The sequence below is a fragment of the Periplaneta americana genome, chromosome 6 (assembly GCF_040183065.1).
Source record: "Periplaneta americana isolate PAMFEO1 chromosome 6, P.americana_PAMFEO1_priV1, whole genome shotgun sequence".
NCBI classification, from domain to species: domain Eukaryota; kingdom Metazoa; phylum Arthropoda; class Insecta; order Blattodea; family Blattidae; genus Periplaneta; species Periplaneta americana.
This window is the reverse complement of record NC_091122.1, coordinates 166277835-166295933: the sequence shown is the minus strand read 5'-3', so window position 1 is coordinate 166295933 and position 18099 is coordinate 166277835. Positions and strand designations below refer to the sequence as shown.

Below are 18099 nucleotides of genomic sequence, written 5' to 3'. Positions count from 1 at the left end.
AAATTAAATTGACAAATCTGAAATATAATTGATGTTTTTTCTGAAATACAATTGATACTATCTGAAATTAAATTGACAAATCAGAAATACAAATTGATGTTTTCTGAAATACAATTGATACTATCTGAAATTGAATTGACTAATCTGAAATACAATTGATACTATCTGAAATTTAATTGACAAATCTGAAATACAATTGATACTATCTGAAATTTAATTGACTAATCTTAAATAAAAATGATACTATCTGAAATTAAATTGACAAATCTGAAATATAATTGATGTTTTTCTGAAATACAATTGATACTATCTGAAATTAAATTGACAAATCAGAAATACAAATTGATGTTTTCTGAAATACAATTGATACTATCTGAAGTTGAATTGACTAATCTGAAATACAATTGATACTATCTGAAATTTAATTGACTAATCTGAAATACAAATGATACTATCTGAAATTAAATTGACAAATCTGAAATATAATTGATGTTTTTCTGAAATACAATTGATACTATCTGAAATTAAATTGACAAATCAGAAATACAAATTGATGTTTTCTGAAATACAATTGATACTATCTGAAATTTAATTGACAAATCTGAAATACAGTTGATACTATCTGAAATTTAATTGACTAATCTGAAATACAAATGATACTATCTGAAATTAAATTGACAATTCTGAAATACAATTGATACTATCTGAAATTTAATTGACTAATCTTAAATAAAAATGATACTATATGAAATTAAATTGACAAATCTGAAATATAATTGATGTTTTTCTGAAATACAATTGATACTATCTGAAATTAAATTGACAAATCAGAAATACAAATTGATGTTTTTTGAAATACAATTGATACTATCTGAAATTGAATTGATTAATCTGAAATACAATTGATACTATCTGAAATTTAATTGACAAATCTGAAATACAATTGATACTATCTGAAATTTAATTGACTAATCTTAAATAAAAATGATACTATCTGAAATTAAATTGACAAATCTGAAATATAATTGATGTTTTTCTGAAATACAATTAATACTATCTGAAATTAAATTGACAAATCAGAAATACAAATTGATGTTTTTTGAAATACAATTGATACTATCTGAAATTGAATTGACTAATCTGAAATACAATTGATACTATCTGAAATTTAATTGACAAATCTGAAATACAATTGATACTATCTGAAATTTAATTGACTAATCTTAAATAAAAATGATACTATCTGAAATTAAATTGACAAATCTGAAATATAATTGATGATTTTCTGAAATACAATTGATACTATCTGAAATTAAATTGACAAATCAGAAATACAAATTGATGTTTTCTGAAATACAATTGATACTATCTGAAATTGAATTGACTAATCTGAAATACAATTGATACTATCTGAAATTTAATTGACAAATCTGAAATACAATTGATACTATCTGAAATTTAATTGACTAATCTTAAATAAAAATGATACTATCTGAAATTAAATTGACAAATCTGAAATATAATTGATGTTTTTCTGAAATACAATTGATACTATCTGAAATTAAATTGACAAATCAGAAATACAAATTGATGTTTTCTGAAATACAATTGATACTATCTGAAGTTGAATTGACTAATCTGAAATACAATTAATAATTTCTGAAATTAAATTGATATTTTCTGAAATACAACTGTAAAAGGTGTAGTTTGTATTTATAAGACAGCTAAGCCATAATATCAACATTAATTTTATTAAACCAAAGGATTTCTGAAAGAGAATAAAATGTTACTTCTGAATATAAAAATTAAACGTGAAATTGAAATGTAAAATTTAATCAATTCATCTGTTCTGGTAGAATGGCAAAATGTAACTTTCTATAGAATGGCATGTAATAGTTATTTATGCAACGATATGATAGCTATTGACACACAAGTGTATTTATAGCCATTATATGAGAGTTACAACTGTTTTTCTACGACCTGTAGTAAGGTTAGACAAAAATTAATTCGTTCATTAAAAATTAAAATTAATATTTAAATATATACTTCCTCATATTGACAATATAGAAGTATGAATATGGTTTTAGATAGTGGGGAAACAAAAGAGTGGCGTTTCAAACAGTGGGAAACAAAAGAATGCAAGTGATTCTTATTTGCAGTTCCTATAGGTACGAAAATAAATGAAATCACAATTCCTTTTCGTAAGTTTTAACGTTAATTGAATAATTAATAAATTCATTTCTATAAATATATGTGAACGTAATATTAAGATGTGCGCGACTTTTGGATCGCTCTGTACATCCTTGGCCATGCCTGGAGTCGCGCTACCGAACGCGCGTTAGTTCGAATCTTCATGAAATTTCGGCCAGTGTATGGACTGATGCCCACCCAGCATCGTGATGCATTTAGGAAGCTACTATATGTAGCAAACTCCGGTCATGACAACCAGCTATAACGGCTTGGAGGGGATCAGAGTGTTAACCACACGATTCTTCTGTTTTGGTTGAATGATCGTTCACCTCTGCGGAAGCATGTGGACGTGAAGGCAGCAGTTGGCTGGTCGGCACTGGCTCTCTATGGGCTGTTACGCCGCGGATTTGATGTGATTTTATGGTAACCTCGTTAGAACTTTAATATCCTGGTTAACTTCGTTTTCTCGTTGCAGTGATCAACAAGGGACAGGTGATGACACAGTATTATCGAGTTATGAATAAGAACGGCGGCTATACGTGGGTTCAAACCTGCGCTACAGTCGTGTGCAACTCCAAGAACGCCGAAGAGCAGAACATTATCTGCGTCAACTACGTCATCAGGTAAGAAGCAAAAGTTGGGTTTCTGTAGATCTGTGAGCAAGAAGTATGGCAGACTCGGCTAATTTCGTGAAGTTTTGGTGCAGAAATAAAGTTAAAATTAAAAAAGTAGTGTTTTTAATGTACGTACATTATTAAGGTTCAGGAAGTTACATGTCAGCATTTTTACCTAAAATAAACATATACAATTTATTGCAAACAAGCAATATAAATAAACAAAAAAATTAGCACTCTAGAAGGGCTGGTATAATTTCGTGATAGTACAAGGGTATTTCCGTGAATTCAAAATATTTAGGTATAGTCGCCCTCGGTAGCGTAGTTGGTATAGCGCTGGCCTTCTATGCTCGAGGTTGCGGGTTCGATCCCGGCCGAGGTCGATGGCATTGAAGTGTGTTTAAATACGACAGGCTCATGTCAGTAGATTTACTGGCATGTAAAAGAACTCCTGCGGGACAAAATTCCGGCACACCGGCGACGCTGATATAACCTCTGCAGTTGCGAGTGTCGTTAAATGAATCATAATTGAATTTATTTAGGTATATTCAGTCTAATTTTTAATTCCTCAGTCACATTCATACCTAAAGCCCAAACAATTAAAAGTTCTTTCGGTATTTTGATAGGTATTGATATGTATCATCACAACTGAAGCATTGAATCCATCTTTCAACATGCTTGTCGTCCTCGAAGTTTCCTGAACTAGATCCACACAAGAAATAATTAGGCTTACCATTCGGCTTTTCTCTAAGCATAGATCATCTTCGTTTGGGTCGACCTGGTTGTCGCAGTTAGTATAGCGCTGGCCTTCTATTCTCGAGGTTGCGGGTTCAATGTCGGGCCAGGTCGATGACATTTAAATATGCTTAAATGCGACAAGCTCATATCAGTAGATTTACTGGCATGTAAAAGAACACCTAAGGGACAAAATTCCTGCACACCGGCGACGCTGATATAACCTCGACAGTTGTGAGCGTCGTTAAATGAAACATAACATTTTAACATTCTTCGTTTGGCTACTGAAGATGATGCTGTTTCATTGTTTACCGCTTTTAACTTACTTGAGAGACTGGAAATGTCATTCTCCTTGACTGTTGCTTTGGTCCCTTCTGATCCTCGTCGAACTTGCCAAGGAAATGACGAGGTTTTTCTGCGGCAGTTTTCCTTTCTTTTAGACACAATCAAGTGCCTCTTTTATATCACATATATTATATTTCTTTCCACATTTGACGCTGCGATTATCTTCTATCTGCAACACGCACGACACGCACAATAATCAGAGGTGCTATAAATACACACAAAAATATTTTACGTTTCATTCATTTGATATTTTTTCCACCAGAGAATCTTGTTATACCATAGAAAAAATTTAAAGAGAAAAAAATTACCTCGTGGAATGAGAAAAATGTTGAGAAAGTAACCTTCCAAGATAAGGCTATGTTACATAATTAGTGCATTGATAAGTTTATATTTTTCGCCAAGAAGTATACAACGCCAGTACTTACCATTGAAAACAATTTGGACCTCAAAACACAGAAAAAAAATTCTTCTTTTAACAAAGGAAATCGGATGGTATATTTACCCACACATTCAAAGTTACAGATCTCACAACTCTTCAAGTAGTTTCCAAAAAATCCGCTCATGTCACTGCAAGAGTGCAGTCAACAAACTCTTTGTTATAGTACATCTTTTGCCATTTATACTACATCGTCATAATTACATTTTGTATAATTCGTGATATATTTAAAAGAAAATATCACGAAAATAGCCCTGTCACGAAATTAGCCGAGTTTGCTCTAAGTATTACATATTTTAAAATGCGATTGGTTCATTTGTTGTTCACTACCGATCTTACTAATAAACCGTGTATAATTCTTATACGAGATTTGTGCAGTGTTGGGACACATCGCAAAAGCGATGGATGTATAAGCATGGGAATTGCTTAGCAGTAGTTAAAGACACGAAACTCCCTATTTAAGCTTTGTATATAGAGAAAAAAAATTACAGAGTTAAGTTTGCCCCCAAATAGTTCAGGAAGGAACATATTAGTATTGAAATACTTATTTCATATTTTCATATTTTACCAAATTAGAGTTTATATTTTGACAAAATTAGAGAGTTTTCGCACCCTCCCGGTCCGCTAAACGCTTAAAGCTATGTTGACGTCATTCATGAAAGGGCCAATCAGAGCCATTTACCTCACGTTATTTCAATAGCGGAACCCTCTATCTCTAGACGAATAACGTGAAAGAGAACTAAATTTACCGTAGCTCTAATTCGGTATTAAAACTTGTCATCTCGTTTGAGATTTACCACTGTAGAAGATATTCATATATTTAAAACACACCAAGATGGATAAATTATTCAATCAAAAGTAGTAAAAGACTCAAGGAAATATTTTTCGTTCCGATTCCAACAGACAAAAGGTTAATCGTGAGTACTCTGCCAAGCGAGAACACTCCTTTGTTTAACTCGTCGTAACAAGGAAACCAGTCAAGATTTTGAGTAGCTACCACTTTCAAAAGTAATTTCCATTCTTTTTCAACATTTCTTTCGCTCCGACCCCTCATCTAACGCGAAAAATAAAAAAGTTTGCCGCTTACCAACTTTTTAAAGTGTGAATGTTTATCCTGAATAGATCGTATTGAAGTCAGTATTTTTTGTCACTTTTCAAAAAATATTCTAATTTCTAATTTTTTTCTATGCTTTCTTTAGACATTGAGCTAACAATTAAAAAAATACAGCGCGATTGGATATCATAAGAGCTACGACATGATAAATGTTAAAGGGGCCGGAAATATCACATAATGGGTAGTAAGAATAAAGCTTAAGTACTTTCTCAAGGTTTATACTTTTGAGTATGAGCACTTCCTGTGATTATATACTCGTAACCACTAGAACATACTCATATTCGTAAGAATAAAGACAATCTACCTAATGTGAATATATACTCATCTCTACAGCCTTCTTGATCGTTTAAAAGTTAGTATGTACTCGTGTTACCTATCCTCTTTGACCACATTGCACCATGATGATCAGTTTTTTTTTTCTTTTTTTTTTTTTTTTAGACTTTCACATGCTATCCGCATGCTGTAGTGGTTTGTGTTTTGCGTTTTGTAAATTTTGATAATGAATAAATAAATAAATAAATAAATAAATAAATAAATAAATAAATAAATAAATCAATCAATCAAATAAATAATTAAATAAATTAAATAATTAAATTAATTAAGTAAATAAATTAATTAAATAAACAAATAAATAAGTAAATAAATAAATGAATAAATAAATAAACATGAAAGAGAGAGTGAATCAGATAAGTGACGTTAATAAAACAGGAAACAAGAAAATAGTACTGGCAAATCGTCATTACGGGATTCTAGAATTCCAGTTATATTAATTCTGTTTTTTATTATGGAGAACTATATACATAATTTAAAGTTACAAGTAATTACATTTTGCAATTCAAATTTTACAAAATAAACTGTAATTATTATATTTACCAATACAGTCTAACCTCATAATTTGATAGCCTTCAAATTTTATAGGTTATGTTTTTATGAATAACAAATACGTGTTTAACCTTTTTCACATTCACTTTTGTGAAGCGTTAAAGGCTTCTGAAGTTCAAAACCTTTTCTATATTTTTCCATGAGGCACTACATCGTTCATAAATTCTGCCATTTTTTTTATTTAACTTTAAACTGAACACAAATCAACAATTACTCAGAATTGAGCCTGCTACAAACCATACTCAGAATAACATGAGAACGAACTTCTGAAACTGAGAATATACTAGCTTTTATTCTTATCAAGCATGAGTATATATTCTGTACAAGATGGCCACTTGAGTATACTGGGTGTTCATTTCAAAGTGTGTCATGACGTTACTGTTGTGAGTCAGCGATATGAAGCGAGTTTCAACTTTTATGTCAGAGAAGTTGCCTATTAATCAAGGCGTTCAATCTGAACTTGAGAACGTGTACGGTATAACTTGAACGTCGTAGCAACAGATGGCGGTCTGTAAATTCTGTGTGCTATCATAACCTCTTTCGAACTGTGTTTTGCGCGGGCAAGTCGTACGCAGGGTATTTGTTATCATCGGTTGTGTACGGCAACATTCCACAATATAAATCAAATGCTCCGTGTCCATGTTGACCGTCGAAGTTAATGTCAACAAATACGTAAGTAATCGTCTTAACCCTCTCCCCATATCCCGACAGTAAGAAAAAAAACTCACCTCAGTACATGTTTTCAAACAGTTCACATTCCTGCCACTACCCGGCGTTACCGTACGTATCGGTAAGTAATCTTCAGAATGAACGCCGTACTTGCTAGGCAACTTCTCTGGCATATAGGTAATACGCCTCTGCGGAAGTGTAGGAAGATTGAATATTCTCTAGGCTCATCGGCTAGCCACATGACGACGTACAGCGAGCCATGACACACTTTGAACTGAACACCCAGTATTCTACTATGCTTCCATGTTATGAGTATGTAATCAAAAATGAGTAGGTACTCAAATGTTTTTATTCTTACTAACAAGAGTATATATTTAAAAAGTCCAGTATATACTATACTGGGTGTTCAGTTCAAAATGTGTCATGGCTCACTGTATGCCGTCATGTGGCTAGCCGATGAGCCTAGAGAATTCAATCTTCCTACACTTCCGCAGAGGTGTATAACCTAAGAGGCAGAGACGTTGCCTAGCAAGTACGGCGTTCACTCTGAAGAGTACGTACCGATACGTACGGTAACGCCAGTATTGGCAGGAATGTGAACTGTTTGGAAATACGTACTGTCGGGATATGGGGATAGGGTTAAGACGATTACTTCGTATTTGTTGACATTAACTTCGAAGGTCAACATGGACACGGAGCATTTGATTTGTGTTGTGGAATGTTACCGTACGCAACCGATGATAACAAATACCCTGCGTACGACTTGCTCGCGCAAAACACAGTTCGAAAGAGGGTATGATAGCACACAGACCGTACAGACCGCCATCTGTTGCCACGACGTTCAAGTTATACCGTACACGTTCTCAAGTTCAGATTGAAGAACGCCTTAAATAATAGGCAACTTCTCTGACATAAAAGCTGAAACTCGCTTCAAATCGGTGACCCAACAACAGTGACGTCTTGACACACTTTGAAATGAACACCCAGTATACTCATGTTTATTCTTACCACGGAATGATTCTTTCTGAAGTTTTACGAACTTTCACATGCGTCACTAAATACGTCATTACTGACGTCAACATAGCATGAACGTTTAGCGTACGACGAGGGAACGAAAACTGTTTTCTTCATACTGTGACGCTCACTGGTCATAAGCGTCGTGTGCTAACCTAAATGTTGGTATTTCCCCATAAACTTCCCAGTGATACAACCATCAGCATTCAAGTCATAGCAGAGATGAAGCAGCCGATAGTGTGACTGCAATATCTGACTGGATGTATGTATTGTTTGCAGCGGGCGGGAGTATGAGAACTTAATCATGGACTGCTGTCAGTTGGAGGACAGTGTGCAGACTGTTAAGAGAGAGGAGACGGGAGGCAACGACCCCGAAAATGGATCTCCGGACGCCGACCGCGGTGGTGAGTGCAGCGCCACACAGTGGCATCAGAGAGAAACAAAATAGTTTTGGCATATTATTGGTACAGTACTCCTATTTCTTTATTTAATTATCATTCTCAACTATAAGAAGCTATTCAGAGACTATGTGACGATATTGTGGTCCTAATGGAGCAATTATGGAATGAAAATGTTCAGCGGAAAGATATCACTCTGGATAAAACCTGCCCAAAAATTACTTCTTCCACCAAACCTTTTATTGAATCTGTGTCGCATTTGAAACCATTTACTATGAAGTTGTCAGTTATGGAATGTGTAGCCAGCTAACTTTCTTAACTTGTTTGTTAGATTATACAGACTTTCGGAATAAGATATCCGGGATTTAATACCGGTGCTTAAATAACATACAAAGTAACGGGAACAGACTAATTTATTTATATTTTATAATGTATAGGATTTCTGGCACTTTTTACTGCTAATATAACAATTCAGTGTGGGCATAATTCATAGCTCTGCAGCTATAATTTTTCTCTATTCTATCCATGTTTCATCATATGTTTTATTAGTTTTAAACCATTATTTTCGTTAAAAAAAAGTATCGTGCGAATATTTTCCGCCATCGGTACCTATCCTGAGCAGGATTAATCCAATCTCTGCAATCATATCCCACTTCCCAAAAATCAATTTTAATATTATCCTCCCATCTACGTCTCGGCCTCCCAAAGGTCTTTTTTCCCTCCGGCCTCCCAACTAACACACTATATGCATTTCTGGATTCGCCCTTACGTGCTACATGCCGTGCCCATCTCAAACGTCTGGATTTAATGTTCCTAATTATGTCAGATGAAGAATACAATACGTGCACTTCTGCGTTGTGTAGCTTTCTCCATTCTCCTGTAACTTCAATCCTCTCAGCCTCAAATATTTACATAAGCATCTTATTCTCAAACACCCTTAACCTCTATTCCTCTGTCAAAGTGAGAGTCGAAGTTTCACAACCATACAGAACAACCGATAATATAACTGTTTTATAAATTCTAACTTTCAGCTTTTTTGAGAGCAGGCTGGATAACAAAAGCTTCTCAACCGAATAATAACACGCAATTCCCATATTTATTCTGTGTTTAATTTCCTCCCGAGTGTCATTTATATTTGTTAGTGTTGCTCCAAGATATTTGAATTTTTCCACCTCTTCAAAGCATAAATTTCCTATTTTTATATTTTTATTTCGTACAATATACTGATCAGGAGACATAATCATATACTTCGTCTTTTCGGGATTCCTGTGTTTTCCCTAATAGTTAGTGAATTTTCTCCTAACATATTCACGTCATCCGCATAGACAAGAAGCTAATGTAACCCGTTCAATTCCAAACCCTCTCTATGTATTTTCCTTGACTTTCCTAATGGCATACTCTAGAACAAAGTTAAAAATTAAATGTGATAATCCATCGCCTTGCTTTGGCCCGCAGTGAACTGGAAAAGCATCAGATAGAAACTGGCCCATACAGACTCTGCTACACGTTTCACTGAGACACATTTTAATTAATCGAACTAGTTTCTTGGGAACACTAAATTCAATAAGAATATATAAAATTTTTCTCTTAATTGAATCATATGCCCTTTTTAAATCTATGAATAAGTGATGTACTGTACATACTCTCATTTTTTTTCTCCAATATCTAATACAAAAAAATCTGATCAATAATCTATTACGCCTAAAACCACACTGACGATCCCCAATAGTTTCATCTACATATGGAGTTAATCTTCTCAAAAGAATACTGGACAACATTTTATACGACGTCAACAAAAGTGATATTCATCAAAAGTTACTACAGTTAGTCTTGTCCCCCTTCTTATATATCAATACAATTATGAACTCTTTCCATTGTTCTTGCACAATTTCCTTTTCCTAAATAGCAAATACAAGTTTATAAATTTCGCTAGATAATGCGCTTTCATCCTCTTGTATTAATTCTGCTGGGATTGATCGATACCTGGAGACTTGTACTTTTTCAGATTTTCTATTGCAATTTTGAAATTGTGAGTTCGGGTATAAATGGCTCAGCAGTTTGCATTTGAATTTCGTCCCGATCCTTGAAGAGTCTCTACACATTTTAAAACATAAACCACTTATTTTACTCCATTATTTTGCAAGTTACTTGAGTATTAAATCCGGAACATCCTTTTCCACGTTCCTGTATTTAATAGAAACGTTATTGTTAAAATAAACGGAAAAATCTAACTCCCTAGTTTGTAATTTGCTTAATAAGCGTAATATGGAGGACGCCTCTAATAACTCGACGCTGAATTTACGCGACTTACAGGTCAGAGTTTAACAATCGCTTTACTGTAATAATTTGCATAGACGACGTTATTGTGAGGGAGAATGTTCCACCCTACATTAAGTAACCCCTCTTCATTTCAGCTAACCCTCTTTGCTCGCAAACCAGGACATAACTTGTTCTAGTAATATTCCATAATCGCCGTGATCAAGCGGCAACTTCTCTGACTTGCTCGTCGCGCGGGTCAGCGTAATCATTTCGAACAGGGGATTCAAAAAAACATCAATAACTCCTACAATAATGTAAGAATAAATTAATTCATATGAATATAGGCACCGTGCATGGATCTCAAAATCGTACTGGTGGCGCCGCGCAGTGTCTCAATTCCTAATTAACTACAGGCTCGCAGTCATTCACTAGTCATGTGTGATATAGAAATTACATGCGGCTTTCTGCCGATAAAAAGTTGTAATATTAGTAAGAAGGGGTTCATTGATTCATAGTGTTCTGCCCAAGAGCATGTCTTTCACTGCAAACCCAGCAATCTCCAGTCTTTAATTATTTTATAGACTCAATGGAAAGTTCAGTGCTGCTAGAGGAGTGTAAATATGTAACTACAAAGTTCCTGAAATATCAGTGAAGTTGTTTGGCATTTAAATCAGATTTCAGACCATTGAATGAGGGTGAACAGTCATATTACTAAAACATTGACGTGTGTAATATTTGTGTTTATAATGTCTCTATAAATTACGTATGTTAATGTGATTTAATTCTAAAAGTAGTCTTAATTACACTTCCTCAATAATGAGCGACTGCATATGAAGTTTAACTAGTGTAATTTGTAGCTAGTCGGCGATATATGCAATGGAACGGAAAAGGAACTGGCCACTCTACCCCATGATATTCTGGTCTAGTTGCCTCATAAGTGGTGCCTTGTTGGTATCACTTATGAGGTTCAGACTTCTCTTTGGACAGTTGAATAAACAACAAGATCAACATGCGGAAGCAGTTCAATTGATAGTTTGTGTAAAATGTTTTACTGTATATTTTAATTCGCTGAATGCACTTTCAACATGAATTCGAACACTGGCAACGGTGTAAGCAGTTTCGACTTCTTCAGCTGTTAATTTACCATCGTGCAGATACGGTGGAGTAACAACAATGATCCCTTTATCGGAGAGGTTTGTTATTATTCCGGGAAAACCTGACTTCATCACCACCTTCTAATAAAGTCAATAATTCGCAATCAGTTATGAATGTGTCACTCGATCTGCCTCGGTAGCATTTAGATTTGAAGGCCACCATCTGATCCACATTGGGTAGCTGTTCCACTTCTGAACAATTGTCACTCTACATTTTTCAATATTGCAAGCATTGTTTCCTGAATACTTTCTCTGCTAGGCCAAAACCCAAAATTACAGTAACCATTGTGGATGTCAACAACATTAAAGTGGCGGTAAAAATACATCATAATTATAATTGTACGATTAACTCCGAACATCACCCTCATAGCAGAATACGACAATCCAGTTTTCATTTTAATTGGAAAATATGAGTAGACGATTTTCTTTACTAATCTTACTCTTGGACAGAATTTTTCGAAAGCTTTCGATGTGAAATTCACTAATAAAAATGGCAAAAATAATATGTATGGTCTACATCTTGGGGCGTTTCGACTATTTATGGTAGTTACTTTTGGGTTAAATGATAGAATTGGAAATATTTCTTATTATGATTCTACGGGTATGATTGTGTTTCAATTGGGAGCAATTTTAACAATATATTCGAAACCACAAATGTCACTCCCATTAAGTCTGGTAGTTCTGTCTCATATTTTATTGTAGAATAATTTCGGAAACCTTGCATTTCATTAAACTTATCATCTATTCCTGAACGCTTGTCATAACATTTCTTATGTGACTTCAGTTCGGCATGTAATGGAATAGACACTTGAGTAGAAGACAATTCACACAATTCAATTGTGAAAGAAAAAACAGAATCACTAAGAATGGTTTCATTTACTTCTGTCTGTATGTCTACTTCATTTTTCGAAATAACTCTTGTTGAGCATTCGCCTTCCATAAAACTTAAATTTTCATCTTTTCTTCTTCTTTATGCGTCTCTTTCGTACCTTTCCGGAGCTAGTTGAGATGAGGCAGTCTTTTTCTTGTAATCTTTTATAAAAATACTGAGAACGGTATGCTAGTTTGGGGGTGTTCTGATCTCGTTCCCAATAAAATGAATACCGCAAATTCTTGTTGCGGGGTGTTGGTTTCCAAGGTGAACCATCAGCACATGAAATCAAGAATTAAATATCGATATGAATACATTTAAAAATAAGTATATTATTATTTATTGTTGCTAATATTATATGTAATATATACGTAAAGAACTCGGTAATTATGTATTTTTTAAATTTAAATGATAAATTCCTGTCGTTGTTAACTTAATGGTTATTTATAAACATAATACTATATGCATTCTATTTTTCATATCAGGCCTAGTGTATAATAATACTATGATTACAAGCAGTGTAGCCTTATGTACTTTCGTCTGCGTACTGTATGGATCCACATTTAGCGTCGTTACGCTTCAGTTTTCTGTTTTGGGAATGAATAAAAACAATATCGGTTGGTGTGTTCCTATAAGCATTACTACACTCAAGAACACAGCAACTTGCGTTACCTTTCCGCTTTTTAGGATCATCCATATTTCTAATCATTTAACCTGAGATGTTAAGTATATTCATACGCTTCAAGCACAACTCTATCGCTGCTGTCCCGCAGTTAGTAACAACAGTCGCCACCAGAGGAGCTTGCACGGTGCCTATACGTAGCGGTTCCAATATATTTTTATATAAAAAGTGAAATTAGTCCAATTCTATCGGGCATTGCTTCAAATCAATTGCCCACCAAAATAATAAATATGTTATTGTTTTACGAGAGAATTAATAATGAGTTCATGTCGATACGTTCCCTTCAAACTGCACTCTTTGATAGATTTCCAAAGAAGAAAGACAAATAGGTACACTGACATTCAAAGGCATCTGTCCTACGATTTTATGATCGTGTAAGCGAACTTTCTGCCCACGAGATGTCTCAACCAAAGATATAAGAAATTGACAAATTTTGAAATAGTTCAGCTATTTCTCAATAGGTGACTATTTTTGGTACAGGTAAAAAATTATTTGGTAGAATGCCGATGTAGATAAATATAAATTATTCTCATAATTGAAATTATCAGCGGTTTCCCGCTAAATTAAATGTTTTTACACAATCATTAGAGGAAGATGAACTTCTGAATTTTATAATGCGGGTATATTTATGTACTATTGGCGACACTGACTTATCTTCGCCATCTATTCATAGAAGTTTTAACTAAAGAAGCGACACTTACACGAACAAGTTATCGAACACTATCGATTAATGAGATCAGATACCTTTTAATGTCAGTGTACACGATATTAGCTTCCCACACTAACTACTACTTTTAGAGGAGAGGATGATTAAATATTGTGAAAACTAATTTTTTATGCCCTGTAATATGTAAAACAATACATTACGTAACATTTAACGCGAATTTATGGCCTTGTTGGCCGGTGTGACGCCATTTTAAGCTCTGTGTATACGACTTTTAAATTACACTAAACTTTCATGACAATTTCTCGTAACTCTAATTTCTTTCATCTTTTCCCCTTTAAAATACCCTTGATTGGGAAAAATGCATTAAATAAAATTCAATTCGTATTTCCAGCTGCTATGACGCTATTTTTAAAGCTCTGCTGCACAGGATTTTTAAATGATGCTAAACTTCGATTGCTGTTTCATCTAACTTTAATTTTTTTCACACAAAAAGTTACATATTTCCGCAACTATTAATGCTACATGCATGATACTTTGCTACGAACATTCTTTAAGCTGATAGGAAACTTTTCTCTGTAATGGAAATGTATTATTTTCCTGTATTTGAAAAATGTCGAAAATGGAATGACGTTATATAAACGAAATAGTCATTGAAAGTTATAGTTTTTTTTGTCTACAGTAACTGCAGTATTGTTTAGGAGGCCTTTCTAAGTTTCTCTTGTCGGTGCGTTTATATTGTCCAAACTTACTTGTTAATCTACAACCGCTCATTCTGTACATATACCGAGTTCATTTGCCTCTGTAGTTCTTAATTTCCTCGTTTCTTTCGTGTGTTTCAAGTCCTTCTCCTAATTTCTGTGTTTATCTTATTAGTTCACTTACGTATAACCATAGACACTTGTAAGAAATTTAATTTCGATCGTCTGTAATGTAGCTTTATCCCTCACTTTCATAATATACGTATGTTTTACATCCATATAATAACAGAGTTCCATAAAGTTTATAGTTTAATGTTTTCCTGATGGTTCCATACAAAATTGCTACCTTAAATTATAATTAATCATTAATAGCAAATAGAAACCCTCCAAATATTAGCAAGTAAAAGCTTTGGGGATACATAACATGTATTTTGTTAATGATAGGATTACATTTTTTTCTTTCCCTTGCTTATACCATTGAACTCCTAACGGAGCCATCTTTAGTGTTCTTATTGGAATCTTGAGTTTAAACGAAGGTTCAGCCATGCTATCTACCGGAATCTTGGGCGCACTAAACTCTACAAGCGTCCCTTTTCCTGATCAATACCGACGGAATGACAGACATCGGCGTTGTCGTCAACAAAGAATTCGTGCATTTCGTCAACAGATGTCGACTAGGGAAAGGTTGGAAGTAGTTTATCAATTGACGACTGAATAAATCGAAAGAAAGAAAGAAAAAAAGAAAGAAAGAGAAAAGGAACAAAAAGAAAGAGAGAGAGAAAGAAGAAAGAAAGAATAAAAGAAAGAGAGAAAGAAAGAATAAAAAGAAAGAGAGAAAGAAAGAAAGAAAGAATAAAAAGAAAGAAAGAGAAAAAGAACAAAAAGAAAGAAAGAGAAGAGAGAGAAAGAAGAAAGGAAGAGAGAGAAAGAAGAAAGAAAGAGAAAAAGAACAAAAAGAAAGAAAGAGAGAAGAGAGAGAAAGAAGAAAGAAAGAAAGAAGAAAGAAAAAGAGAAAGAAGAAAGAAAGAGAGAAAGAAAGAAGAAAGAAAGAATAAAAAGAAAGAAAGAGAAAAAGAACAAAAAGAAAGAAAGAGAGAAGAGAGAGAGAAAGAAGAAAGAAAGAGAGAAAGATAGATAGAATAAAAAGAAAGAGATAAAGAAAGAAGAAAGAATAAAAAGAAAGAAAGAAAGAAAGAATAAAAACAAAGAAGAAAGAAAGAACAGAAAAGAAAGAAAGAAAGAAAGAAAGAAAGAAAGAAAGAAAAAGTCATCTGTCTCTTTAGTGGCCATATTCAATATTTGAGAAATAAAGTTATCCATTCATTAAGATCACACCCAAATCTTGTATTAAGTTAATTTCAACGGTTGTAAAATTATCATTATTTATTGCAACGTCGTATGACAAGACGTGTTAATGGGAAGTTCATTTATTGAGGGAGTCTAGGATTGAGTTTAAAAATTTTTACAATTATTTTAATCAGATTTATTTCACTTTTTAGCTCTTTCTTTTAAACGCATTGAGAACTAGATGTGTGCAAAGTTTGAACTGAATTAGACTGCTAGTTTCGAAGTTAAGTTTATTGTAATTATGCAAAATAGTCATATAATTATGTTTCATGCGCATTACATTCAAAACTCTTGTATTTTTTCGTACGGACCAGATTCACAGAAAATATTTTAACGTTGAGAAATTCATGATATCTAGTTTAGTCTGGGCACAATAATTTTTTGAAAAATCAGACATTTATTTAATCATATTTTTTGTTTACATAATAAATTTTCTAGACACTCAAAATGTCTCAAAGTTAGATCTCAGATATTATATGCGTGTACGCGTACGAATATTTTCATTGAGTTTGGTGAAAGCTACATGCGCACGGAAAATTTTGAACATCAAAAATGTAGTTTCGAAAAAAAGACAAATTTGTGATGGTGACTTGGACCAGGCCTATATGTGTAAAAATCACTCCTGGAGCTCAAAGAAGACATAGAGTCAAAAAAATGTACTGTAAAACTTCTTAATTTCCGAAGGAATATTTTCATACAAAAGACGGAAAAATGATATTTTACCATTTTGTGTAAAACCTCAGTCCTATTGTCTCTTAAGTTCTGTCTTTGATTGAGTAGTTTTATTTTTCTATAGGCTAGCTGATGTAACTGTATCAGTGATTTTGCAGCGACTTTGAAAAGGCAAAGATGTATCTTGATTTGTGACCTGGAACTTAAAATAAAACATTCGTTATAAAAAAAAGAGTAAAATTTCATTTCTCTCGTAACAATTCTAATCGGCGTCGTCCTTAACAAATAATGTGCATTTCGTCAACAGATGGCGATTAATGAATTTTTCTTTTCGATGTGTAAATTTGTTCAAGTACCAGATCGCAAAACCTCTATATTTTTACAAATATATAATATGTAATAACGTAGATTATTCGGTATAATATAAATATAATTTACATTCAAACATTTTCACCAAACGTGAAGTATTTTACAAGATTTTATCAATTTCATTCATTTTGTAACAATTTCGTTCCTTTACCATTTCTCGAATGATGTTATAGTCTATAGTTCATTTTCTTGAACTATTATTCATAAGATATATCTAAATGAAATCATTTTATACAGTGTAAAACGGAAACCAGTGTTAAAAGTAGTTCAATTAAGTGTAGGCCCATATGTAAAATATTAACGAAATGGACTAAAATCGTAATATTTGAATTTACCAATTAACAACGATAAGATAAAAAACATCACTTTTCAAAAACTGCATTTCATCAATTAATGAATGATCCTATGACAGTTATACTAAACTGCCGCAAATATGATTTGCAAGCACCTGAATTTTATGCAAATTAATCTAAACAACCCATTACTATAATTACCTATAATTGTGGGCAATTATCAAACATACAGTATAGGGTACTGTCCATAATATTGATTAGGTCTCCTGCTTTATTCTATTGAGTCTCAGAATTTAACATGAAATGTTTTCATTTACGCATTGCGTATTCCTGCGTCAGCGTTATCTAACCAAGATGGCAGCCCTCTTGACAATTACCGAGAAGTTTGTAACGGACGTCCAAGAGGATGACGTCAAGGGAAATGGAAGGCAAATGATTGTTCGGAATGAATTCAACTTAAAAAAGCCAGACACGGCTAAAATTGGAAATAAGCCAGCACGTTAAGCAATGTCATTAAACGACGCCTTTTATACACTATATAAATGTTAATTGAATTGTGATCGAAAACATCTTAAATAGTTTAGAATTTCTGTCGTATATTGAATTCCTCGAACGCTTTGAAGTAGGCAGTAAATTATCAATAGCGCTAGAAGATAATAGCGGTACAAAAGTAGACGGAAACGGAAAACT

The 18099-nt window shown here is 33.4% G+C and overlaps 1 protein-coding gene across 5 annotated transcripts in view; it reads left to right on the top strand.

Annotated features, from left to right (window-relative positions):
* trh (PAS domain-containing protein trachealess) overlaps nucleotides 1–18099 on the top strand; it is a 309891-nt gene that overhangs the window by 278144 nt on the left and 13648 nt on the right. For all 5 annotated transcript variants that reach the window (XM_069829497.1, XM_069829502.1, XM_069829499.1 and 2 more), the window contains exons 9-10: nucleotides 2666–2813; nucleotides 8279–8403. In XM_069829497.1, the coding sequence (XP_069685598.1) occupies nucleotides 2666–2813; nucleotides 8279–8403 (273 nt within the window). The remainder of the gene's footprint in view (nucleotides 1–2665; nucleotides 2814–8278; nucleotides 8404–18099) is intronic.